This window comes from Syngnathus leptorhynchus, chromosome 7 (assembly GCF_054491065.1).
Source record: "Syngnathus leptorhynchus isolate UIUO chromosome 7, UIUO_Slep, whole genome shotgun sequence".
Lineage (NCBI taxonomy): Eukaryota > Metazoa > Chordata > Actinopteri > Syngnathiformes > Syngnathidae > Syngnathus > Syngnathus leptorhynchus.
Window position 1 is genome coordinate 9478583 of NC_141201.1, and position 26238 is coordinate 9504820.

The window sequence follows — 26238 nt, forward strand, 5'->3', positions numbered from 1 at the left end:
TTTTACTTTCATTCGGTTGTGCAAGTGTACCTAATAAAATGTCTGTCCAAAACGGCTGTTGATGCTCAGAAACATCTGCTGTGTTTTATTGGAAATGTTTGGATCCTCATCAGTTAGCGCTGTGCCCCCGCTCTGCGGGTCCAGCTGCAGCTGCACACAAGCTCAGCATGATGTTTTGACCATGATGTAAGAACACGTCTTGGTAAAATTAGGTCACAGGCTTAACCGGGGTAGTTATGTCTGAAAATGATTAATTTGGCGATGCGGTCGCAGCCTAGTTTCATCTGCTGTGCTGCCCATTGATGGGAAAGAGAGGAAGGGTGAGAGAGGAATCGGGGATGGAGCGTGATGAAGCCAGTCGGGGATGAGAGGAGGTTAAGGACCACCCTTATTGAGCACAGCCATTCTCTGTGAGCCTACCAAAGGGACCTTCCCACACACACACCATAGCCAGCCAGCCAATCAGAACACTCGCATCCTTGAGACGTCCTCCCTCGTGCGACTGCTCATCCATGCCTCAGCGGCTCACATTTGAACTGATGAGTTTGGAAACGAGGCTGTGCGACGCCTGAGCAAAAAAAAAAAAGGCTATTTCTTTTTTTAAACTCTTATGTCAGATGTTTATTTTGGACTAAATTAATGACTAATTTAAGACAACAAGAACAGGTTTTTGAGGATGTGTTTGTGCTGAGACAGAGTATCCTTGCTGTCTGGACATCTTCTGGCTTCTTTAGCAGTCCATTTAGTAGAAACAGGTGAATCACTTCTCGGACTTGTCGCCAAATGTGAGCTGATTTTTGCTTGTGGAGGCAGCGACGGGCTGGAATGAGGCTTGGTGATGTTTTCCCGGACAAGTGACAACAAAAGAGCAGAATTGAAGTGATTGAAGAGAGGCCATGAGAGCGAGAAGAGAGGCCAGGATGGTGTCCACCTGTTCACCATGCACAAACAGAAGGTTAGATTGGATTTTTGTTCCTTGGTGCATCGGTAACCCTTTCCAGTGTTGATATCTTATGAGTTACTCAAATCCTACTATTGCAAAAGTTGCATGACGTTAAATTACATGTTTGTTGGCCAACGAGTTTTATTCTGCTGAATTAAATGTCCATTTTGGCTTCACTGGCAAACTATGTAGATCAACCTGATTACGCTTTAGATAAGGTTGGTTTAAAAAAAAACCTCTGAGGTGCATTTGCTCAGATTTACTGTTTAGGTATATAAGATGTGAATTCTTTCTTTTTTTGTAGGGGGGGATTATGTAAACTAACTCTGGGCATTAAATCATCCTGGAATGTATTGCTACAATATATGATCAATATATGATGAATGAACAATTTCTCACATGCATCTGGAAAATAGAATAAATTGGAATTCTAAAAAAATAAAACGCAAGAGAATCGTTTATCATCACACGATTACGAGTCTGTATATGTGCATTGAAATGAGGACTGGGGAGGATCTTTTCTAGTTAGCTTGTTTCTATACAAGTGTGACCTACAATGAAACAACCACAATTTCCATCATCAGTAGAAAGACTTTAACATCAAATGTTTAGTTTATTTTGTTTTTGTTTAAACTGGTTTTGCACCAAATGTCTGTTTGTTTCCACATAGCGTAGTAGTATGTTGGGGAAATGCAAGCGAACAACATTTTACTTCTGTTAAACCCACATTTGTTCTGCTGTCAGTAAACGCAGCAAACAAGTTGACCTCATTGATTTACTTCCTCTGCTGCTTTCTGTAGTAAAATCCATTCTTACTAGTTTTATTGATAAAAACAATCTTATATAATTCTTTTGAATAAAAATGATCAATCAATGTATATCCTACTTTGGCTGCACAATATATATAAAAAATGTGCATATCACAGAGACATGCACTTATTTCCATCTGGAATTGTATGTTTTTATCTGACTTTGCCCAATCAGATGCAACCTTGAATGTACAATATGTCGTAACACTAAATAACTGTATACATATACATGTAAGTTATTAGAATTAATTAATATCTAAGAATACATTGAACCTTACTTTGCCACATAGAAACATTTATCTATTTCTTCCTGCCAATCATAAAAATATCATTTCTGTAACGTTAAATATCCTAATTTTGATGTCACCACTTTCAACACCCATAGGGCATGTTTTTCCAACATCACGCAGCCCTATATCATACCCATTTCTAGTAAATTGCTTCTTTTATGTAGTTGCATTTATCTTAAATATAGGCAGCGTTCATTTTTATTTGTGGCACGGTGTCAGTTAGAAATGAAGTATACACTCGTTCTCTTGTAGTTACTACTTACTGCTTTAAAAAAAATCTCCAATGCACATGCATATGTATTTCACATGCACTTTATTAATGGCCCGTGTGTGCATTCAGGCATCCACTGCTGAGTCATCTCAAAGCCTCGGGTGACTCACTGTATATTTCACATTGTCTTTATGTTTATGAGTAAATGCTGATTACACTAATGTTTTCTGCACAGGCCACGGGTTAATGCACTTTTACTTTGCATATACACACTAGGGTTGGGAAGATTCACCGATATGCATCGGAAAATCGATACGACTTGTAAGATGCAGTTGCATCGTATCGTATCGCACTGGATTGCATTGTTTTAAAATTAAATCGTACTGTATCGCACCGTATCGCAGGAGATGGGAGAATCGTATCGCATCTTATCATTGGCAATTCCATGAATCGTGAATGCTCCTATCCGACTGGTTATCCATAGCAATGAAACTTAAATAGTCCGAATCACATGAAAGACATTTTCTTTACCGGGTCTTTAGCGTTTTTACAGAGTGGATGATTTATCCTCTGTGATGCATTTGTGCCACAACATGTGCATTAACTAAAGTTACATGTTAGGGTCATCCTTCATCACTAACATGATTAATGTAGCCCGCAGATGCTCCAATGTCTTCATCAATAACGTAGCTTGCCTCTGCCGTGTAAATAATTTGGTCACAAAATATCCTCCTCCTCCAGGCCTATTTTCAAGTAACCACACACCACTTATTATTCACATATTAAGCTCGAATGGCAAGCAGAAGATAGTGACACATCAATGACTGTAGCATCCAATGTCTAGGTCAAGTTCGACTGCAAAGAATACATGGAAGGAATAGGTGAAGGAGCATTTGTGGGCTTGTGATCACAGTGATTCATGACGCATGTGGGCGCCTATTATTGAGTCAGTGCCACTGGAGTGAAAGGGGCTGTGTCACTTTGTACGCTACATGCGATTAAACACACAAATGCATGTCATTGTGTGTGAGGTCTGACTCAGAAATGATGGAAAATGTGTCTTGTTCCTCTGGCAACATCACTGAAAATGTGGTGAAGAATGTCACAATATGAAAAGGCTTTTAGCCGTATCTTAATCAAAGAATTTGCGATCCCTTTGTTCAACTGTACTAATATTATACAGTATACACACGAAGACTAGTTTCTCATTATGTTTACACAAATATGATTTTATACCAAGGCCTCTCACTTCCTTTTCTGTACCCTCACTGATAGGCCAAGCAAAAGAAGTGGAAGAAACTGATATGGAAACCTCAAAGGTAGGCTATAAATGATACTCCTCATATAAAAAGGTGATGCCATGAGGGAAAAAATATTCTACTTGAAGCATTTATTACTCTTTAAAAACTTAAATTATGGTTATGACGTGCTGGACTATACTGTATGCCGGCCCACCGTCAGAGGGAACGCTACAGTTTAATATCCAACAAGCTCGTGGAATTTATTTTACATTCATGCCCTTTCCATGGTAGTCAGTCAATTCTGATTTATCTTTAGGAACGGTTTGAACAATTTTATCTAGAGGCAATTTTTTAACATTGATACAATACATTTTGATTGATTTATAATTGAAGTAAAGTTTTTATTTTCCTATGATAAAGCACAATGTTAAGAACTTGGGCCACTATGCTACTGTATTGTAATGTTGATCATGATAGAGGCACTTATTAGCGGTACTGAGCTGAGTAATTTTATGTTGTTGTTGTATTAAAAGCAGAAAGTTTGAGAACCACTGTTTTAAGGTATCATTGTTACCTGTTTGCACATTAATCGCACTTTTATTCACCATGCAAAATGATGTCAGATGTCAAAGACTTCAACATTTGAGACCAGCAAACTGTTTAACAATGTTATAAATAACATCGCTTTGTATAAGATATGTTGGATTGAAGGTCAGGATGTCATGAACGTTCTATGCTTTAGTTGCTTACATTTCCACTCGTTTTTGTTTTTTCTTGTCAATAACCAACATTTTGAAGTGAGCTAATTTTACACTGAACTGAAACATCCAGGTAGTGAAAATGGCAAAATACAAGATGTTCAATCAGCATAACACAGGCAAAATAGACTCCTATGTACCTGTGGTGTTGTTTTTGCAGAGCTAGCACCGGTTTGGCAACTTTTGAGCAGCCCATCTTTTGAACAGCACATACAAATCCTACATTCATCCAATTTATGCAATGTGATATTTTTTTTTTCCTTTCAGTGTGAAGGCTATGCAGACTGAAATGCTTGAAAGTTGTGAGGCCTTGTTGCTTTGTTTTCACAAGTGACGTGGATCATTCACGAGATTCAAAATAGCTCAAGAGGTGTCCTTGTCAGTTCCTTGTGCTTTGTGGGTGATAATGGCATAGCAACCAGATAAAGCCAAAGTTAAAAGTCAGTGCTTGTGCTTCTTCATGACTTTGCATTAAGTTCTCGGCACATTTTTACATCCAAATAGCAGACAAATGTCCAAATGTGGCCCGGAAGCTTCGGACTCGTATCAGTGTGTGATATATGTTGTAATCAGGGTTGTCACTGTGGCAGCAAGTACCGATTGTCCAGTGGGCAGTGACGTTACAGTGGAGTTGGTCAATATTTCTCCATCCCGGCCTGTATTCCATCAACTTTTGGAATATGATTGATCGTTCTACTTCTATACCACCGTTATATACTATGATGACGTTGGTCCCCGATCATGCTCATATGTTAATGTAATGTAAAGTTATGCATATTATGAATTTTGGTTATATTTGGTTTGATTTCAAAGTAAACTTATACACCAGTCTGTGAAAATAGCGGTCATCAAATTGATGGAACAATGATTACCCATTGATTACCACTCTGCGCCCTGCGAGTATGATGTGGATTTTATTCCTGGAAATATGCCTCAATCCTCGCACTAACCCTTGTGACATATATGTCATTTTAATTTACCATTAAACTTTAAAATAACATTAACAATTTTAATGTAAACATAATTTGGCCTCAAAAATGAAATATATTACTTTTTCAACAAAAGGCCTTACAATATTTTGTGACAAAGTTCCAAATTAATTTTCAGTAGTTTCTAAATTAAATTCCCATATACTATTGCTGATCACTTAGTTAGTGTGCTTAATCTCAGGACATTAAACTAAACGTGCATATTACATGCTGCATATGAATTAAAAAATAAATATTGTGGAACTCATACGATTAAAGCTCTGGGATGAAGTTTTAGATCTGGAGGCAATCGGGAAGCTGATCCCGTTTGTGTCGCTTTTTCTAACAGTGTCGGGGCGAATTGGAGGAGCTCAAGGTCATGATGCGATGACTCACGGATGTGCTGCATAAGAGCTTGAGCCGCAGGTAAAAAATGTAAACAAGTGGCAATGGCATTGTGCGGCTTGGTATAGGCAGCCTGTAAACACACCCACACAATCGTATACATTGAATTCAACCTCTTACCTTCTTTTAAGTCTAGTATATTTGTACATCATCTTATTCTCAATGTGCAAAACTAAAACAACTTAACACAAATACATATTTACATATATATGTATATTTTTAGTTTCAGTTGGTACATTTATTTATCAATCACCACCTTTTACAACAATACAATTAATTATGCAGAACAAAGACCATAATAGGCTGGTCTAGTCACTCATTTCCATCTGTTGGATCTGGCAGGTAAACAAAGACAGTAAAGCATCAATTATATTGCCACACGCATATATGTGCACATATCTAGACTGAAGACATAAAAAAAGAATATAGTATAGATGCATTGGGACTTCTTTTAAATGTTGGCAAACACATCACAAAAATATTTTAAAAAAATATGTTCTCGTGAATTCCGGAAACAGATTGGCATTAATCTTAAACTGTCTGGTAGTCTAATTTACTTTTGTTTAGTGATTTAATAATCATATTAATATTATTATTGTTATTAATAATAATAAAAATAATAATAATGCATTATACAATGCACATATCCTCTAATGAACGCTCTTCCCTTGACAGTTACCTGTTAGTTACAATATTGCTGTTAAGTAAACAAACGGTCCAGCCTCTGTGTGTGGAAATGCGGTTATTGTTTCATCATATTACTATATAACATTCTATCTCCATTGTGTTGTCTGTAATAATCTTGATAATCCCGAAGTTCACCTCCTCTTCCCCTCCCCATTCGTCTTTGCATTATAATTACGATGAGTATGCGATAGGGGTTTATTGAGTCTATTTTCATCGTGTTTGCCGCTGCTGCTAAACCAGGGAATGGAAGGAAGTCCGCTTTTAAAATAAGAGCTTTAATGTTAGTGCTTTGTTCTTTTATTCATGCAACACATGGCACTCACACAGCAGGCTGTCTGGATCTGACTATGGCATTTATATGGGGCTAGACCTTATCATGAAGCGTTACTTTAGTTTGACTATGTCATGCATCAGCATCATCGTGCCATCTTTCGTTATGCAGCCACGATTTAGCCATGAGGCTATCTGCAAAGAATTTTGAGATGGTGTCCAGTTTTTCTTGAAAAATCTTTCATTCTCCACTCCACACTTTAAGATTTCAATCTTTATATACATTTGTACCTAGTCCAGGATGTACCACACTGAAGATAGGTGGTATCGACTCCAAACTGTACCAAGAATAAACTCATGAATGGGTTTCAACAAAACGTCATTGTAAATTAGCCAGCAGGGGGCATCAATGAGGGGGAAAAATACAATGACGTGACTCGTTGACTTTTCTGATGTGGAGCTGTCCATTCAGCACCACGGTGTTTCTCTCCAACATGCAGACTAGTAACTAGCATACTGCACAACATACTTGACAAAAGCCAACCAATACAAACACGTTTTAAGATTCATATTCCTTCATATATATTTAAAACAATGTATTTTTGCAAGTTTATTAAATGTCACAGTGTCTGCCTGATTTTGTTAATTTTTGTAGATTTATACGTCCTCTCTACAGTCTCTTTAGTAATACATCTAGTTTAGGATGTTCCGCTTGTTAGAGGACTGAGTCATGAATTAGGACTGTCAGCAAGTGCACCTTTGGAGGATGTATTTTCTCTTTTGCTTGGCTAGCGCTAACACCACGACGTGGTGGACACCAGATGGACTCTGTGTGAGACGACGTACTGTGCTCTAGCTGAAAGCTCTTGCTGCGTTGCACTGCCATCTTGTCCTGCTTTTTCCTCGCTTTCTTCTCCCCGCTGTCTCTCCGTTGACTAACAATAGAATGTGACAGGGGCCTCGTGTCTGTTCTGATCTGACGTGGGCTGGAAAGTCTTTCACTGTCTCTCCTTCCTATTTGTTATACTCAAGTAACTGGATCATATTGTGGTACAATCTGATTAGGGATGCTACTTGCGTTGTAAATTATCTTAACTGACAATAGGAAAGAATAATTGACTCATAGATGCTTAATTTTATCAAAGTTGTGTACTGCGATTGGTTGGTGATTAATCCAGGCTGTACCCTGCCTCTCGTTCAAAGTCAACTGGGATAGTCCCTTAAATCGAATGACAGGTAGTGTAGAAAAAGGGTGGATGATAATAACGTTTAAAAAAAGTGAGTTTTTTTTTTTTTCCACAACTTTCTTGAAGAGTTACACATTGGGTCCTGTGTTTAAATGGGCAATGGTAGAACGATTCATGTTGGTATTTGTGGCTAAAACTTATCACAGTGAAGGTTCAAAACAAATAAAACCATCCTTAGTCGTTAGCAAGCAATGGATTGGGGGGGTAAATGAAAGTTCAGAACTTCTGCTTGTAATCTTTTGTCATATTAAGCAGTATAATGCTCTCTGGGTGTATGCCAACTACTGTAGCAAGCTGCGGCTATCTGATTTGCGATCGCCTCTTCTTTAGCCAGCAAACAAGTTGTGACTGAATCAACAGCTCGTGCACTACCTGTTGTTGCCATGCAATGCACTCTTTTTTTTTTTTTTTTTTTGGGTGTATGATGCCCTTTGCTAAATCAGCTGGAATAGGCACTAGCTCACCATCAACCCTCATAAAATTCAAAATTTTACTTTACATACAAAGCAAAAGAAATCTAACCACTGAAACACTTATTACTCGCAATATCAACCAATGGTAACATTTGAAATAGTTCCTCAAATAGACTTCAACTTTATTTCACTAAGCACCAATTAGTATTGATGCATTAGCTTCATTATTGGTTAATGAAGCGTAATTTGTTTGGAGTATGGAACCACAAGAACATGTTGCTCTGTCACCCAGTACGGTCTTGTTATTTTTATTTTGGGGGGGGGGGGGGGATGACAACTTCTCTTGAAGTCTTTGGCTCATTGCTCTTTGACTCCTGTGACCTTGCAGATTAAACAAGCACTGCTTGATTTGACAGTGTAACTGCGGTGCTGTAAAGGTTAATCCCTTTCAAATATAGCTTGCTAAACATGACGCTATAGTTGATGATTTGATTAGAGATGGAGTGCTCAGGAGTAAAATGTTTGTTGGAGTATTTGAATTAAAAAAATGCACAGCTCTGTACATTTTGGTTAGAATCACATTAGATGATGAATGCTGTCGCCTGACACAGGGCAAGGCTGAAGCTCAAGACGAAAGAGAAAAATTGCAGCAGGTCCCGCTCTAAATAGCCTTCTCATACTTAGCATGGAGGATGGGATGGCCAACGGCTACAATCAGCGATGCCGTCCTGCACTCCGGGTCAGCCGGGCTTATCTTGCAAAGAAGCGAAAGGGAGCCATCTAGGGAAGTGGACAGAGACAGAACGGGAAGGGGTGTTAGGGGAGGGGGAGGGGAGTTATCTCGCGCCTGCTCACTGTGAGCACAGCAAGTGCAGCTTTCATCTGCAGAGGCAGTGGCTGAGGGAGCCATGGGGGGAGAGTTTGAGCCAGCAAAGTGGAAACGCTCTCAGTCAGAGACTCGGATGTTAGAAGGATCAACCGTGTTTGCTTTTCTGTGCCGTTCTTAACTCTTTCTCTTCATGCTGTAGATCGCATCGTCGCACTCCTGGCTCACCTGCTTCTCTTCAGGGAAAACTCCCAAAAAAAGAATGTGAATTTTTGGCACAAGCGCACAGCACTGCGGCACAGAATGTAACAGGGAGCGAGGCAAATCCTTTGGTCAGCCCCCAAAAAAACATCCGTCCTGTCTGGAAGACTGTGGCTTTGCTTTGGTTGCGTGCATGGGAGGTGAGGATTGTGGAGGAGGCTGTCAGTCAGCATGCAGCGGCATCAGCGGGCAGCCTGGTGCCCACAACATGCTATGGACATTAGACACACCTCGCTGTACTGATGAAAAGCTTCAAGCTCGCCTGGTAAGGTGCAAAAATGAGAATGGAGAACATGTCTCTTATACTGTATGGACTCATTGCAATTGTGCACATTTGAAGCAGTTGTGATTGCAAAGACGAGCGCAGACATAGTCTAGACTCCAGTGGTGGTTAAATGGGTTAACACCTGTGATGCAGTATCGTGCGAGACTGATGAGATAATTAAACACAATGCATGTCGTAAGGCGCATACATATGTGTTCGAGCCGACATGCATCCAGTGTGGACTCGTGTGTTTGTTTTCAGGCTGAGACAGTGGTGACCTCGCTCTGCTCCCCTCTGGTGGGCTCAATTTGAGCACAGAGCAGCTGAGGAGAGGCGCTCACGTGGCTGAAAAAAAATAAAATAATAATAGGGCCAGGCACATGCTCTCCGTCATCCCTCACATGGGCGCACGTATCCACGTCCAGGTGGCTAACTTCCCGCCTTCGCTCGCTGCGTGCAATCCTTTTTTTTTTTTCCAGCTGCCCTCCTTTCTTTCATCATCTCCTCCACTTGTTTGTTTACGCTCCTCCTCCTCCTCTTCTTTGCGTGGTATTTTTAGACAAATTACAGAGCACTGCAGGGGGAGCGAGACAAAACCAAAAGTGAGAGCTGTTTCGGCAACGTGCATCCCGCTTGGTTCTTTGGTGACTACTCAAGACTTGATGAGCTTAATGAGATTGATTGTGTTGTGTCAGCAAACTCTGTGTTCCTGATGATTTGTGTGTCTCGGGCATCCATTGTACACTGTTAGACTTTAGTCTGCCATCCCTTAATCACCCTGATAGTCACGAGTTGAAGCACCATCTGTTAGCATCCTTTTGCTTTTTATACTGAACATGGAAGCTGACCTGTCTGGCCGTCACACTGTTGTGTAAGATCTTGAAGATGTACGTGCAGAACTTTGTAGTTGGACCAAATCCAGCTGTATCTCACGTCATCCTCACTCTCAGACACTAATGCAAACGTCATGTTAGTGGAAGATTTACACCTGGAAATTGAACTTGTTCACAATTCAGGTCAGAGAATGATAGTCCTGATACAGCAATAAGCATGAATGAGTCTTGGGGATATTTGTGCATTGGGAAATATCTATGATATCATATTTTACTGAAGTGAAAGTGAGACGTTATCAAAAGCATGTCCTTGTGCATTCTTGCAGAAGCATGCAAAAAGAAATTCATCATATCAATGCATCATATGCATTTTTTTCGGTGTGCACCACAAGGCAGTGTGCATGGCCAACTGTGAAAAGGCCTTCCTTTGCTTCATATTAATTAATAACAATAGACTGTATCACAACATCAATAATGCCAAAAACCTACTTTTCAGCATTGTGTTTGTTGATGGAAAAGCAGAGTCGGGGATTAAAATAATAATGACCTCCTGCGTATAGCCTGCTCCTATTCTTAACATTGTCATGAGTGCACTTTATAGGAAACTATTCCAATTAGGATTTAGTTGCATTTGTGAAAAGGAATGTCTTTTGTTAGATTTTAATTAGAAATATTAATGCAGGTTATGTAACTAGTATGCCCTGAGAGGGACGGAAAGAGAGAGAGAGCAAAAGGGAGAGCGAGCGATACCGAGGGACAGAGAGTGAGACAGAGTGAAAGGCAGAGAGCGAGAGATGTGCATTTGGGAGTGCCCCAACGTTGATTTTTGCACTGGATGGTGACTTCAGTCCACAGGCACACGCTCACACACACACACACACACACACACACACACACACACACACACACACACACACACACACAATGCTGTTCACTGAAATGTGCATCTTTACTGCCGCTGCATTTTTACACAGTACATGTTTTTCTTACATATTTATTCCATCCATTTTCCATACTGCTTATTCTCATTAGGGTCGCAGGTGTTTAAGAGCCGAACCCAGTTGACTGGCAGCGAGTGTACATCCTCGACTGTTCACTGGAAAAATCAAATTTGTGCATGAAGTTAATGTTAACCATTGTTCCGCTTCTTCTTCAGCCGCCTTCTGTTGAAACATACCACTCTGTGCATATACATACATGATACAATTGTGTGTGCTCTTGTGAGTGCTGTCGTCAAGCAAAACATCAAAAACATTTGGAAACTTCCCCTGATGTACGCAGAGGCTTCAGATCCTCACAAGAAAACCAGAAACATCCTCAGGCGTGTTTTCTCCAAACGGCCTCTCTGATCTATTTCCAACTCATTTCTAATTGTAGCCCCCACACGTCTGAAGCTTGTCAGTATTCAAAAATTTGGCAAGAAACAAAAGACCCCTCCATATGAGGACTGTAGTTTGGCTACTCAAGTAAGAAAGTGCTGATTAAGTTCACTATGAGATGCACATTTGAAAGATGTTCACAACAACAACAAAAGCACAACCAGTGAGACTCGACTCAAATGGGATGCTAGTAACGTAGTGCCGCTTTAAAGATAAAGTACTGCATCGGCAGACTGGGCCACAGCGGATTTCCAGTTTCCCCTCAGGGTCTCCGCAGCAAAAGAGGACAACCGAAGGAATATATTTTGCTTCTTGACTGCCGCTGTTCATCTTTTCCTGACGTTTTTTTTTTTTATACTTGGATCGCTACTGTGCTACCCCCATTGCATTATACCCACCTGCTATTTGTCATCACCGTCGCACTGTCCTCTCAGTCCCAAATATCAGAATTTTTTTCCCTATTTTTGCTGTTATAGAGGACAAGATGGATGATGGCCAGATTATCAATGTTGTATTTCCGACTGCAGTCTCTATGAAAGACAGAGGGGTGTTAGGTCAGTGCCTTATGATGGAAGAGGTAGTTCTAAATTAGCAGAGCGGAAGCACCAGATGTATGCACATCCATCCATCATTAGTATATTATTGGGATTAAGTATAGATGAAGATGTCATTTGTTCCATCCCTCGATGTTACGTTTTGGTTAGTTAGTTCCTTGTCCAAATTTGCTCCGGGTTAGTTTCCTGGTAGATTAGATAGAAGTGTAATTTGAATGAAATTTTGTGAAGCAAACCTCTAATTAGACGAGAAAAAGACATGTTTATTCTCAAATTTCTTTCAGATTCATTCACATTGGAATTAGAATAAATGCAGCCAAAAAATACAATTTAAAGTCTTGATTGAATATCTCTTGCAAGAATGTAGACTTCCTGCACTTCTAGTTGAACAATTCTAATTTGTATTAGCTGCAAATAGATTCACACAAGAGATATTTCTGCCTTTTTATTATTATATTTTTTAATCCCCTCCTGAAACAGTGTCACTGAGCCATCTTTCAGTTTCAATCTGCAGATGGCAGCGGGTGAGTCCCTCTGGGCTTTAATCCATTTCCTAACTCCATGTCCCTTCTGACCCATCTTCAGGTCCTTAGATAACCTCTCCAGGGTGAGTTTTGCTCCTGAATTCAAATGACATTGTTTAGTTTAAAACCAAGCTCTTAACCAAAACCTTCCATCCTGTCAACTTCTCTAAAAAATAATGACTCATAAACATAATGATGAGGTGAAACACTTGGCTTTAAATTTGCTTTAAATTGACTAATTCAACTGAAAAATGTAATGGCAAAGTGATTTCTCAATGCTTAGTTAGCAAATACATCAAACTATAAAAACTTTTTACATGGCTTGAACCCAACCTGGCTGGTCCACACAGCAAAGTGTGCTTAAACTGGTTGTAATCAGCTAATCAAGTGTGAAAGCAAATGCAGCATCATCCTCTCACCACACACACACACACACACACACACACACACACACACACACACACACTTATACTCCCCTCTAGTTGGGAACAGTTCAAGTGACGGAAAACATGAATGGCTTGACCGGCTGCCATGGTAACTGCACGACCAAGACGCAGTCAGACTTTTCCCAGTTAGCCAGGCGTCGGTCCATTAGTGTTGCCAAGTCGCTAAAAAGCACACGCTCCCTTTAATCTGATGGATGCATTTGTTACCATGTTTGTTTCCTTCCCTATAACTAACTGTATGTCATGAATCTGTTGTACAGAAAATTTGTCAGTTTCTGCAATCAGCAGCATGCACTGACGAGATAGAGGGAGTGGTTAACTTCACACAAACAATAAGCCACTTCTTCATACCACCATTCACACCAGCAAAAAAGCAAAAACACATCACGTACTGTGGTTTCTTTCCATATTTGTATTTTGTTTTCCTATACTATTAATACGATATTATGCCGCAAAATCAAAGTCGTTTGGTTTCACTGGTGTGCACCAATATTACGTGAATAACAAAAGTGCCTTAATATAAAATATAATAAATATGAAAAAAACTCCATTATTCTCAGTCAATAATTACAGTAAGTTACTATGGTGTGCAATCATACTTTGTTGATGTGTGGTCATTATAGCCTCCTGTTTCTGCACCAACAGTTGGTCCAAATAAGGTCAGTTGCTGTGTGCTAATGCAGGCTCATGTGGGCACAGAGTGGTTCGGCTCAGTGGACCAGCTTCCTCCTTTTTGTTTTCGCAGCATTCCTCTGTTCAGCGTTCCCATTGAGTCAGCCATTTTGGTGGGGTCAAGTCTTTCCAGAGTCTCACCTCATGGGCATTTTATAAGTGTGTGTGTGCGCGTGTGTTTAGGTGCGTGCGTGTGTGCGTATGTGCTTGTGTGTGTGTGCACGTGTGTGTGTTTGTATGAAGCTCAATATGTGACAAGCAACTCTCCAATGAGTTAACTCTCCCTTCAAAACTGCTTCCTCAAAAAAATGGAAACACCTTAAGAGCATCATGTACTTGGTAGCTAACTCTATCGTTATTGCTATAAAGTTAACTTTTTCTTGTCTTATGGCATCAGGTCGTTATTTCAGGGCAATGGTAAAATCTTTATCAACAGTTTTCTCTTTGGTGCTGTTGCACGCAACTGCTCTCTGTACTTAATTGTCTGCTTTATGTGCATTATGTCGCAATACAGATTTGTCTGCCTACAAGTGGTATCGAATATCATAGTGAAAGTAATTACAGCAAATTTATATATAATGTTATTTTGGGTGCAGTGAAATGGAAGTGGAAATTTGAGGTGCCATATTTAAAGACTTGGTGTGCACAATGTTTAGTGTGAATTAACTGAGGCATTACATCTAATCAATCATATAATCACTTTTTGAATAGGTGCATGATGTCTTCATTTTCTCATTATAGTTCATGTATTGTTCCGAGACAAAAGAAAAATATGAGAAAAATGCATCTCAGGTACACTGTCATATAAATATGAACTCTGGCTTGAACAAATGCAGACCCACACCTTTTATCAGTTTATTGACTTTATCATTGAGTCTTTCTTGTTCCATGTCCTACCCAATTAATTTCCATCAAGTGTTGACAAAATATAAATGACCTGCATTGTTCTCTGGCATTGGTCTTTTTTCAATTCTCAATGTACTGTATTTCACAGTGAGTGTCCTTTTAAAGGGTTGATTGACTGCTTTCAATCTTTATCATGGGCTGCTTGTAAATCCATCATTTACAATGAGAAAAGGAAACTGGTCCACGTGGGTGTCACCTCAAAGCAAGAAGTGACCTTTTGTGAGATTTAGAGGGAGCTCAGAATGTAAAGTGACCTGAATGCCGGTGATGTCAGCTTCTCCATTCATGAAGCACATGAATAATTGAGCATGCAGCAGGCTCCCTGTAGCAGCAGCCACAGGAAGAGGTGGAATGCAACCAGAGAGCGAGAAAGAGAGAGAGAGAGTGATTGTCATTCTCGTTCGATACAGCCATCCGTCGCATTTGACGGTGAGCAGAAATCACAACAGAAAAGCCTAGCTTGAGTACTTGCAAATGCTGCAATCGAACCGATGATCCAGTGGGTGGAGGAGCCAAGAAAAGGAAGAATGAGACCGAAACATAGAAGCTTGCTCAACGGAGCCTATCAGTCTCAACTAGACAAACGAGAAGAGAGCAAAGGATAAAACGAGACAAGACTGCCAGTGCATTTTTTCTTTTTCTTTTTTTTGTATCTTCCTTCCACTGCCGCCATATTTCCTCCTGCTTGTTTTTTGTCCATTTCTTCTGGCATGATCTGGCACCGATCCACCCTCCTCTCTGTTATCCCCTTCTCTCCCCCTCGCCCTCCTCCTCCTCTTCTCATGCCAATGCCGCTGCATGAATGAAGCCGCTTGAAAAGGGCTAATCTCACGGCTCTCTACATGGCTACGACCAGGTTAGTGCTGGGAATCACCTGCCTCCATGTGCAGCCGATGAGATTCCCGAGAGGCTAAATCAACATGTGCTATTTAGGATGGAGGGCAGCCTGCTCCTCAGACCCCCAGAGTCTCTGCTTTGACAGCAGGCGTTAAGGGCGATGTAAGCTGGTTATTAGGAGATCAGAGCTGGCCGGGGAAGATCAGTACCCCTAAGCCTGCTAAAGAAAATCTCTCTGGCTGCCTCGTCGTCCATCTTTCCTCCCTGCGCGCTAGTTTCCTTCCGTTCTCTTGGAAAGACAAAAGGTGGTAGCGAGGAGAGCACCATCCGTGGTGGGATGATTCGCTGGGTGAACAACTCATTGCTGGGGCTCATCTACGAAGACATGGTGGTGTTTGAGTGTGTCGGCGTGGCCAACGAGGGCTGTCGCTGCCTCGAGGGGTGTTACGGCGACATGTTGAGGGACCGAGTCTTTCACCAGGGGTATGGCGAACCGCAGTGCATTTTGGATTGGATGAGTGGTGGATGATATAGATAGTTATGCAACATGCACAATCCGTGCATTCAAATGTGCACATGCATGCTCATGTTTATGTCTGCTTGTTTTTCATCTGTGTGTATGTGATGCTAAGCATTGTGCCCCACAGCCACAAGAGAGGATGAAGAGACTTTTGCCAGACTTTTCTTTTTTTCTAGGGGTCAGCAAAACCATGAAAACAAGCACCCCCTCTTAGAAAGGTCCGGAAATCTGAGGGCATTGTAGAATAGAACGTTTGGACCGCTTGAGCTCGTCGGATTTAAGAGCTTTAGAGCTTATTTAGAGGAATGACTGTAACAAAGTAGCACAAGCAGCATGCTTGTTTTCCTTTTGCTTTCTTGACCAATCTGGGATGAGTGTGACAAGCGAAATGGTGATTGACACCGGAAAATCCCTCTGCTGCCTGTGTGCAGTTCAGCGCAGGGCATGCAGATGAGTCGAGTGGTCTGATAAACAAACCCCAATACGGATTGGCAGTATTTGTATGCTCACTGTACTTGTGTACATGCAGCAGACATGGTTGCAAAGATAGTTTTGAATGATTGTGTTCCCAACATAAACCAATAAATCCACTTGTCTTTATAATGAGGCATGTTATTTCCCGTGTTGACTCCAATTATAGTTTTAAGTACTACGCATGTGTTGATAGACTGACAATGGATGGATAGATATCATGCAGGTGTACCCAATGTTGCAAAAACCTAGAGTAGTGTGTTTTACATTACCCTGTTAGACTTCTGAATATTTCAGGGCATGGATTAGTTATGTAATAGTTTAAGAAACAAGTGTTTAGATTTTCAGAGACCAAGTCACTTTGTTTTCCTGCTGTAATTTCTGCTCGGGCAGCAGTCCAGAAGAGTATATTTAGTCACACACTGAATATTTAAACCACTGTTGCTATAGTGATCTTCACTCGAAATTGAGATTTGTGTCAAGTGCGTCGTTGTGGGCAGTGCTCAGTATAGCTTTTTCATTGTTCAACCATTTGTCCACACTCCTCCTTATTACTGGAACTAAATATAGACCTCAGTCTGTAGGCCAGCAAATTATTGCAGCTGTACAGTACCGGCAAGCCTGGGAATTGATCATACCAGTACCAATTCCAGTATCGGCTGTGCTTTGAAGCATCTCTCTGATTATACCAAAATTGATTTCTGATCAGTTTGCTGCGGGCAACTCATGAAGACCTGCACAGATTTTCTGTAATTGAAGTAACAGTAGTAGAAGTGTGCAGATTTTGTTAAGATCAATTTTTAATGGATAATGTTGTTAAATTGTAACACTATACTGGATGTTTATATTCTTCATGTTTATGTTCATCACACGTGTTTGCTGGGGTTGAGGTCAGGGTTCTAGATGTAATTTAATTTTATTTATACTGTCTATAGATAGATCCACAGTGGAAATGACTCTTTTGCAAATTATTTCACATGAAACTCATCCAAGCATACTTTTATTGACATTGCCCTTTGCCCTGGATCTCAGTCATGCTATAAGAGAAAGGTAATTTATCGGATAAGGAACAAGAATAATTTGTATTACATTTAATTGGTCAGTGCAGGTATACAGGAGAAATGTTCTGTTATTCTACAAATATACAATGAAATATTTTCTACTCCAAACCAAGTCAGTGTACACTAATCAACATTGCAAATACTCAGTGACCAGAACATGATCATCCAGCAAACAGCAAAGGTGTTTGCTAATCCTAAAATGGACTTGCCACAGAGAAGCAGGCCTGTATTATCTCCCCTTGACTTGTACAGATGTAAAGCCTCTTTGACATCCTTACTTTTCAACATCAGCCACAGAAGCTGCCCACATTGTTCTCCATGAGACACTGAACAGGGTATCAGTAATGCATGGCTTCAAGCAGCGGACCTCTGCTGCTAGTGGGAAATTGGCTTGCATAATGCCACGCCGAGTTACCTGACCTGGTGAGCTCATCACTGGGCTCATCACTTCCTGAGTCCATTGTTCGTTGTGAGCATGTATATATGCTCATTGGGTGCTCTTGCACAAACGAGCTACTACTGGAGCTGTTTAAAAACGTTTGCCTTCATAAAAGAATTAATGCGGCATTTAAATTGAAGAAATTGGCCCTGTTGGATTTCATTCATGTACCGATACTATACTGTACTATACGACACGAAGTAAATAAAGGGAGTGTCTAAATTTGTACTTGTTTTGAAGGACGTGGATACACCTAAATCTCAATTTTACTTGCTTCGATCCTACGCGACTTTCTGTCTAACATGGTTTGGTCATGGACCATAATTTCTTTTTGTCAGATACATTTTCAAGGGTGTTTGATCATAAGTCGGGTTGTTTGATCTTTACGGGTGCTTTATTACTGTGTTACGGAAAGCTAGTATTGTTTTTGATTTGGAAAGGGGGACGTTTGCGGAAGCGCCTCATCCACACAGTCACAAGTCAGAGTGTGGCTTGACACTGCAGTAGAATAAGTGGCTGCTTTATTTTCTCTTCCATCTAATTCATATAGCATCAAAATGATTTTATCAATCCGCCTGATATTGTAATCTTTGTATTGCTTCTCTTTGAATAAAAGAGTCTCTCAACAGACTTTGATGTGTGTGGGTGACGGACGCCAAACGGACCCCTTCTGCTGCCCAACAACATGCCTGACCTACCAAATTAACGTAATAAAGGACCCCTTCATGCTTGATTTTCTGTAAACACGCTGTCGGGGTTAACACAGTTTCCAAATTCTGGACCCCAAAGTCCGCGTAAAAGAAATCTAGATTTAGGTGTGTGTATATATTTATATTTGAATGCATCCTAAAAGTACAGTACATGGAGAAGTACACGGACTAATGTTATGTCAAAACCATCATAGAGTGGAAGTTTTCTTTCAACATTGATTTCTCATGGCAGGAAACAGATTTGTGTGTGACTTTCGGCTTGATAATAATCCCTGCTAAGATATGATGCAATGATTTTCTTGTTGTCATTTCACAATATAATTTGAAAACAGTTTGAATCAGTGTATTTTCATCTTTTAAGTTTACATTTTCCAATTCAGATCGGTTTCTGTCACACTGCTAGTGACAGTAGTGATGCTCATCTTTCCAGTGTTATGTACATTTTGCTGTTCTGTTGTTGTTGTTGTTGTTGTTAGTGGTGCCAGTATTAGTTTAGCCTCAGTTAAGCATGTTGCACATGATGCTTCAAGCCTGTTAAGCCTGAATTGATGGAAGTCAACAAAGCTCTTCTTAGGAAGGAACCCCATTGATGTTGATAACTTAATATCATGAAGACATTGGATTTGTAGTTGTCTGTCCACCAGCATGGAGAATAATAGTGTACAAAACATGTGTTCTCACATGCAGACTTTGTGTTTGGTCACAATAGTTGAGCAAAATATATCAATCACAATCTTAAATTGTGCTGACATGATTGTATCCTTGCAAAAAAGAAGAATAATTACTACCAGACCCCGATTATTTTGTTTTGAACTTGAAGTATGATATATTTTTACCCTCATACTGTACCTTATTTGTTCAACATACATTGGGGTCAACACTGTCATTCCAGTTCATATATCATACGTAATACAAACATTATTCAAAAGACAATACAAACTGATCCAGATGTTTCTTGTCAATATTTTTCTCATCCCTCCACATCTTTCTTTTCAGCACTGCCAGTAACTCAAACAAGAGCACTCCTGCTTGCTCACCAGTCCTGCGCAAACGCTCGCGCTCTCCCACACCACAGAGCCAGGAAGGTGACAACATGGTGGAGAAGGGCTCGGACCACTCCTCGGACAAGTCGCCCTCCACGCCCGAGCAAGTTGTCCAGAGGACCTACTCACTGCAGTCAGCACGCAGCGGGGGAAAGAACTCCAAAGTGAGTGCCGCCGTTTGCTTTTTCGAACCCTAGAGACCGAGAATTCTTTGACAGTCACGTAAAATACAATACTTATTATAAAAATTGGAAAACAAAACAATTGTCTCTGTAATTCTCGAGCTGTTTATGAAACTTAAATGTATTCCACCTGTGTTATTTATTTTACTACTTACCTAATTTTCACACAAAAAAAAAATCCAGATTCTGACAAAATCACAAAAAAGTAAAAAAACAAATGTGACTTGATCATTTATCATTTAAGGCAAGCTTATTGACAGTAAAACAACCACAGGTGGACAGTTTTATAGTTTTATCATAATGTTCTGAATGGACTAAGCTAAATTCGAATACATCTTATTGTACGTTCTGCTCAGAAGGCCAAAGGGGGTGTACAGTATTTGCATCGTGTCAAGGGGGTTGCCATGATGTACTGTTTCAAAGGGCAAATATATTTTCCAGTTTGTTTGTGATGAATGCTAATGAAGCCATTTCACCTTCACGGACTCATCGTCTGTCTACTCTTTAACTTCATTTACTGTCCTCTTTTTTTTTCATTCATCCACTCACAGTGTGCACTCTCTCCCTTCGCATTACTGGCCACCACTACATGTCCCATGATAACTTGCGCCATCTGATGACAACAATTCTGTTATCTTCAGCTGCTTTTTGTTCTTGGTGTTAATTTCTTTGTAGTCATCTTTTTTATCTGATTTTGTTTTTCTTTGTTCTTCTCCTGTTTGCATGCTAGTCTCACAAGCGACTTTCCAAAGTAAGCATTACTCTTTCTGTTCTTCAAATGTTTCTGTGCTCCTCCTACTCCTCCTCTGCCCCTTTGCGTCCCTCCTGTTGTCTTGTGAGCTGCTCTGTGGAAACATCTCACCCGAGCCTGCTTCTCCATCCTGTATACATGAACAACAGCTTATTACACCTCGCTCACCTCCTCTACATTCCCTCATGTTTCCTCTGCAGTGCTTTGCAATGTAGCCCTTGTTAATTGATTGATGATGTTATTAACACACATTGACCCACCATTTTATGAACATCTGCACAATCTAATAAGCACTGAAGCAAGAGCTGAACTATATATACTGAGATAAAAGAAATAAAAATGAACACTTTCCAAGAGTTACTAATTCAATATGTATTGTTTATAATTGTGGTCGTAGTTTACAGTGCAGATAAAGGCATGTTTTGAAATACAGCTCTCGTACTGAAGCTCACTAAATTGTGCAGATGTGGCAAATGTTTTTGCTGCACAGTGTAAATGCATTTGGATACTTTTTTGAGACTACTGGTGCAAAATCAAATTATACTTGCATACTGGGACAGGAGTTCCAAAACTGGGGCTATTCGCGCCCCCGAGAGAACATGTGACATTTAAATTAAAAATGATCAGCTGTAATATTTATTCAAATTGTTTCTTTCCCCTATTTTTTTCTCACATAATACGTAGGTTTAATATGAACTTTCCCTCAATACAGATTTCAAAAGTGTGAAATGCCGTGGTATGATTTTCTCGCCCAGTTTAAAATATTTTCTCCCATTTCTGAAAAATATTGTAAAAACAAGCAATGAACAAGACAGTGACTACATAAACAAGATGGTTGTTTTAAGGCTGCCTCGTGATGCTCTATTTGCTGCAGTGCACAATCTGCTTCACACACACTGTAACACACACAAAGCACATGCCAAATGATTACATCACTACTTCTGTGCCTCAAACTAAGCCGTCCACAACCCCCCGCCCCCCCCCCCCTCCCAACCGCAATCCCTCTATCGTGTAAGGCAGTCAGCACTGGTCACATGACCCCAGCCATGGCGTGAGGTCGTCCCGGCAACGTGAGCTTGATCACCCTAACCCTAATGCAATCCAAATAAAAGAGCATGTTCAGCAAATGCCTCCCTGCACAAACACCAACAATCATGCTGGCCTGTCTGTCACATGCGATCTGGTCCGATCAGTGACATCATCGACATCAGGCCTGCGTCATGCTGTATTTTAACGGCAGCAGACAACTCCATAACACTCTTAGTTCTTTCAACACTTGTTTTTTCATTTGACTCACTGGTTGTTTTCTCTTGAATTTTCTTTCAGTATGACAGACTAAACCTGATTAAAGTAAGCATTCTCTCCTTGATGTCTTTTGACCTTTTGGCCTTCCTCTCCAATCAATCCCTAGTCTCCCCACTTCCTCAGTACACCTGCCACTGTAAGATCCTCTGTGATAAATGCAGTGCTGTCAGTGTTTCCCCTTCTTGTGAAAGGCCATGTAATTCTTATCAAGCATTGTTCAAGTTTTAAGGCTGAGTTAAAAGTACTTTTAATTTTATCATTGTGCATTCAATAAATGTCAAAGCTTTTGTGTCACATTGATCCATTTTTGTGGCAATAAAAATAATAATAATATAATGAAATTTAATCAAATTTAATAAAACTATGGCTCTAAAGTCAAACAAAACACAGCATGCATGAAGTCATGTAGACGTCAATAGATCTCAGCAGTAAAGGTCAGTTTGGAGCTCCCTGGAACATAAAGATTGTGGATTGGTCACATGAGATTCTGTTGGACGCTAATGGCCGTTAAATATTATTAGAACATCATGTTTAATACTGATCAGGCAATTATTTTTGAACATACAAAAACCAATGCACGTTATCGCAGTCTCGTTTACTTTCTACACCCCACTACGCACCACCCACCTGTTTTAATGCTGTCAAACGTCGCATGCGCTCACCACATCAAACATGTCGCACGCACATACACCCATGCATGCACTTTATCCAACCAGAACCCTTAAAGTAATTCCTCTCTTGTGTCTCTGTCACCTTCAAATCAGATTAGTCCACATTAGCCCTGTGATTGTCACAGTCAGGCCTCGCCGAGCAGTGAGCAGTGTTGCGTTATAGCAAATGACAAGTGACTGCTTGTCAAATTTTAAAATGTACTATTGTCCTGAAAAGCACTTAGCACATTATCATTATGAACATTTTTTGTTTAAAAGCTCAAATGGACCCGCTCATCATCTTGGCTGCAAATATATATTAAAACTACCACAAATAAACTGTAAATATTTTGTTTCGGTGGGTATGTTTCTTTGATTTTGATTTTATTTTTTTTTTGTGAGAAAATGCGATCATTTAAAGAGTGCTTTCCTTTTATGATGCACCGGACCTCTATATTTTACCCTCATCTCATCCATGTATCTCCCCGGAATGATGTCTTGCAGCATGATTCCCATTGGAAGGTCACTATTACAGTATAAGGCTGGAAATACTTGTCATTGACATGATTAAAGTTGAGACACTCTGCTGCCCTCTGCTGTTCTGAAAATGTTGTACAATATATTATACTGAACAACTCGTTAGGTGTATATATGCACAGTTTGATGGGATAATGCAGTTTGCAGAAGGCATTGCAACCCCCCAAAAATCCTTGTATTGTTGTAAGTCTTTTTTTTTTTTAAAGAAAAACTCTTCACTGGCTCGCATTAAAAAGTGCCAGCTACAGTTTGACTTTCACAGATGGTGGTCATTTCTCTCATCCTCCGCATAGAGTCAAGTCATACTTTAAATAATCAAAATCTCTCTGTCTTTTTCTTTATCTCTTTGCCTCTGCAGAAGAGCCAAAGCTGGTATAACGTAAGTGCTTCTTTTCCTATTGTATATGTGACGTGTTTTTGTGTGCTCATTGTTTACCACTGTCTGTGTGTTGCTGACTTGCCAGTAACAAATATGTCAGTCAAAATAAATAGCACAAGTATAAAAGAGCAGCATGGACTTTTATTCAACAGTTGATATTTAGTACATGGTATTTACATTACTGGTAACACACATGCTTGAATGCAATGTACTACTGCAATATTGGAATGATTGGTAAATTTAAATTAATTTGCTGAAGGAGCAGCAGGAATAATGTTCCAATAGGATATACTCATTGTTACTGGAAATGCACTAAGTCATAATATTCCACTATGATAGAACCAATGCGTGTGAGCGCGTTTGTCACATTCCACTTTGTCGGTTGAGAGCATTTACAAATGTCAGTAAAACAAAAATAACCAAAATATGTGGATTTACGCGAGACGTAATCACTCAACAAAACAAATATATCCCAATTCTCCATGACACTTGATACTTCCCTACCAAGACTAACTCCAACTGTAATGCAACACTCAGACATGGTCCACTACAATGAAAATTGCAAGAGGTATCTTAATTAAAGTTCACAGGCCGAATTGACTGTGGCAGTTTTTAATCATGCCACTAGATGGCAAACTAACCCTGTTTGTAAAACAGTAACAGCGCCGCTGTGCTGCTGTGCAAATCCTTCCTTGACACACTTTTTGAATGTCTGTTGTTGTTGTTTTTTTATCAAACCCACACCGTACACAAGAACAGGAATGTTGGATTTAATTACACTCTTCTGAACCCCCCCACCAAAGTCTTTTGAAGTCCTAATCCCATTTATTATTATTATTATTATTATTATTATTATTATTCCCTGTGTGTACACTCTCTCCCCAGCATGAAAGACAACACATCATGAGAGTAAGCATGACTTGTATTCTTTTGCTCACTTTGGCCTGTCAGACTGGCGGCATGATACTAATCTGTCTCCCCGATCCGTTTGTCGTTTCATTTACAAAATACTGTTCCCACCTCACTGCAATGCCAAACTAGACATTTACATATATATCATTTGCAAAACTTCAAATGTATGATAATGTTGCTGTGAGGGCTATGTCAAAACATACTGTATTTATAGTAGGCATTAAATTCTGGATTGTGCAAATTTAATATCTGTTCAGACTTCTAAGTCTGGTTTGCAACAGGTGGCAACAGATGCATGGAATTTCTCACTGTACTAAACAAATCCATTAATGGAAGTTATGGCCTTTACATTACTTGACAATGAAGCATGAGGCTTAATGTTTCTGTGTCCAAATAAAAATAGAGACTGGGTCTAGTGTACTGGATTGTAAGCATGTTACTCACATCTCTTCTACTAATGTCAGCTAACAATTAGTGCTTTAGAGTTGACGTAGTTGCAGAAGACATTGTTAACAATCCACTTTAACAACTAATCTTAACAGGGAGCAAAGGAGATTCATTGTTTTTATGTATAGTGAATTCGTAAATATGACAAAAATTGCATTTGTTGCATTATTATTTCTGTGTGTCCCTTAATTTATTACAACAATATTTGTATGTGTACCTTTGAGTGGCACAATTGCCGACTGGTTAGCAAATCACAGTGCAGAGGATAAGCGGTTCAGCTGAATGGATAGATCTATTTGTATGCCTCCACTGTTCCAATATGCAGCATAATGTAGCCTCTGGGAATAAATACTCTCTGCCAAGTTCAAAAGGGTGAAGGCAAGAGGGATTGTTTTGCATTGTTTGTTGGTGGTCTCCTGTCTTAGTAATTTGGCTTCCATAAAACCTTTTGTAAGATCACGTCAAGATCCCCTTAAGTTTGGTCGCAAGTAGGAACCAAATAGAATACTATGAAGATTCTCGTTAGGCATGTAGTGCTGGGTGATAGGGAAAAATCCTCTATCACAATATAAACCAATGTCATGATATTTAGTTTTTGCATTTACCCACCTAATTATACCCACCTAATCATTGTTAGATTTAATTTGGCACCATGGGTTTGTGTTTGTTTTTCACTTTCCTGGTTTGCTGTTCAGTCAGCCAGTAAAAAGCTTTTCGACAGAAAATGAAGCTTCCTCTATTATTTGTATTTACAATTGCCATAATCCTCTTTAAGAAGCATGAATATTTATTTGAAAGAGAATAAATGATATCTGGTCAATATATATGGTTCACCAAAAAAAGCTTCAACAATTCATGTCCTCATTTTCCAAACGCTTATTGGTTGCTGTCAGTAAGACAGATGATGTAACACAATGGTAAACACGCTCATGCCCCATCTTTTTATAGAATGTGCTGGAGGCATCAAATTCAAATTGAGAGAATATGTGCAAAAAATAAACATCTTGTCTTGATAGTGCTTCATAGTCAATTGATTATAGGTTGAAAAGTATTTACTACTTTTCTATCCATGGCAAGTCTGCTCTC

General features: G+C 39.8%; 1 protein-coding gene across 2 annotated transcripts in view; it reads left to right on the forward strand.

Annotated features, from left to right (window-relative positions):
* Positions 1–756: 756 nt before the first annotated feature.
* Positions 757–26238, forward strand: part of LOC147054647 (protein Aster-B-like) — a 41364-nt gene continuing 15882 nt past the window's right edge. Inside the window, exons 1-4 of one of the 2 annotated variants that reach the window (XM_085916799.1) lie at positions 757–955; positions 3529–3572; positions 19943–20153; positions 23773–23793. In XM_085916799.1, coding sequence (XP_085772925.1) covers positions 941–955; positions 3529–3572; positions 19943–20153; positions 23773–23793 — 291 coding nt within the window. In that variant the 5' untranslated portion in view covers positions 757–940. Of the gene's footprint in view, positions 956–3528; positions 3573–19942; positions 20154–23772; positions 23794–24686; positions 24703–26238 lie in introns of those variants that run through there. The other variant, XM_085916798.1, reaches the window with a different exon arrangement.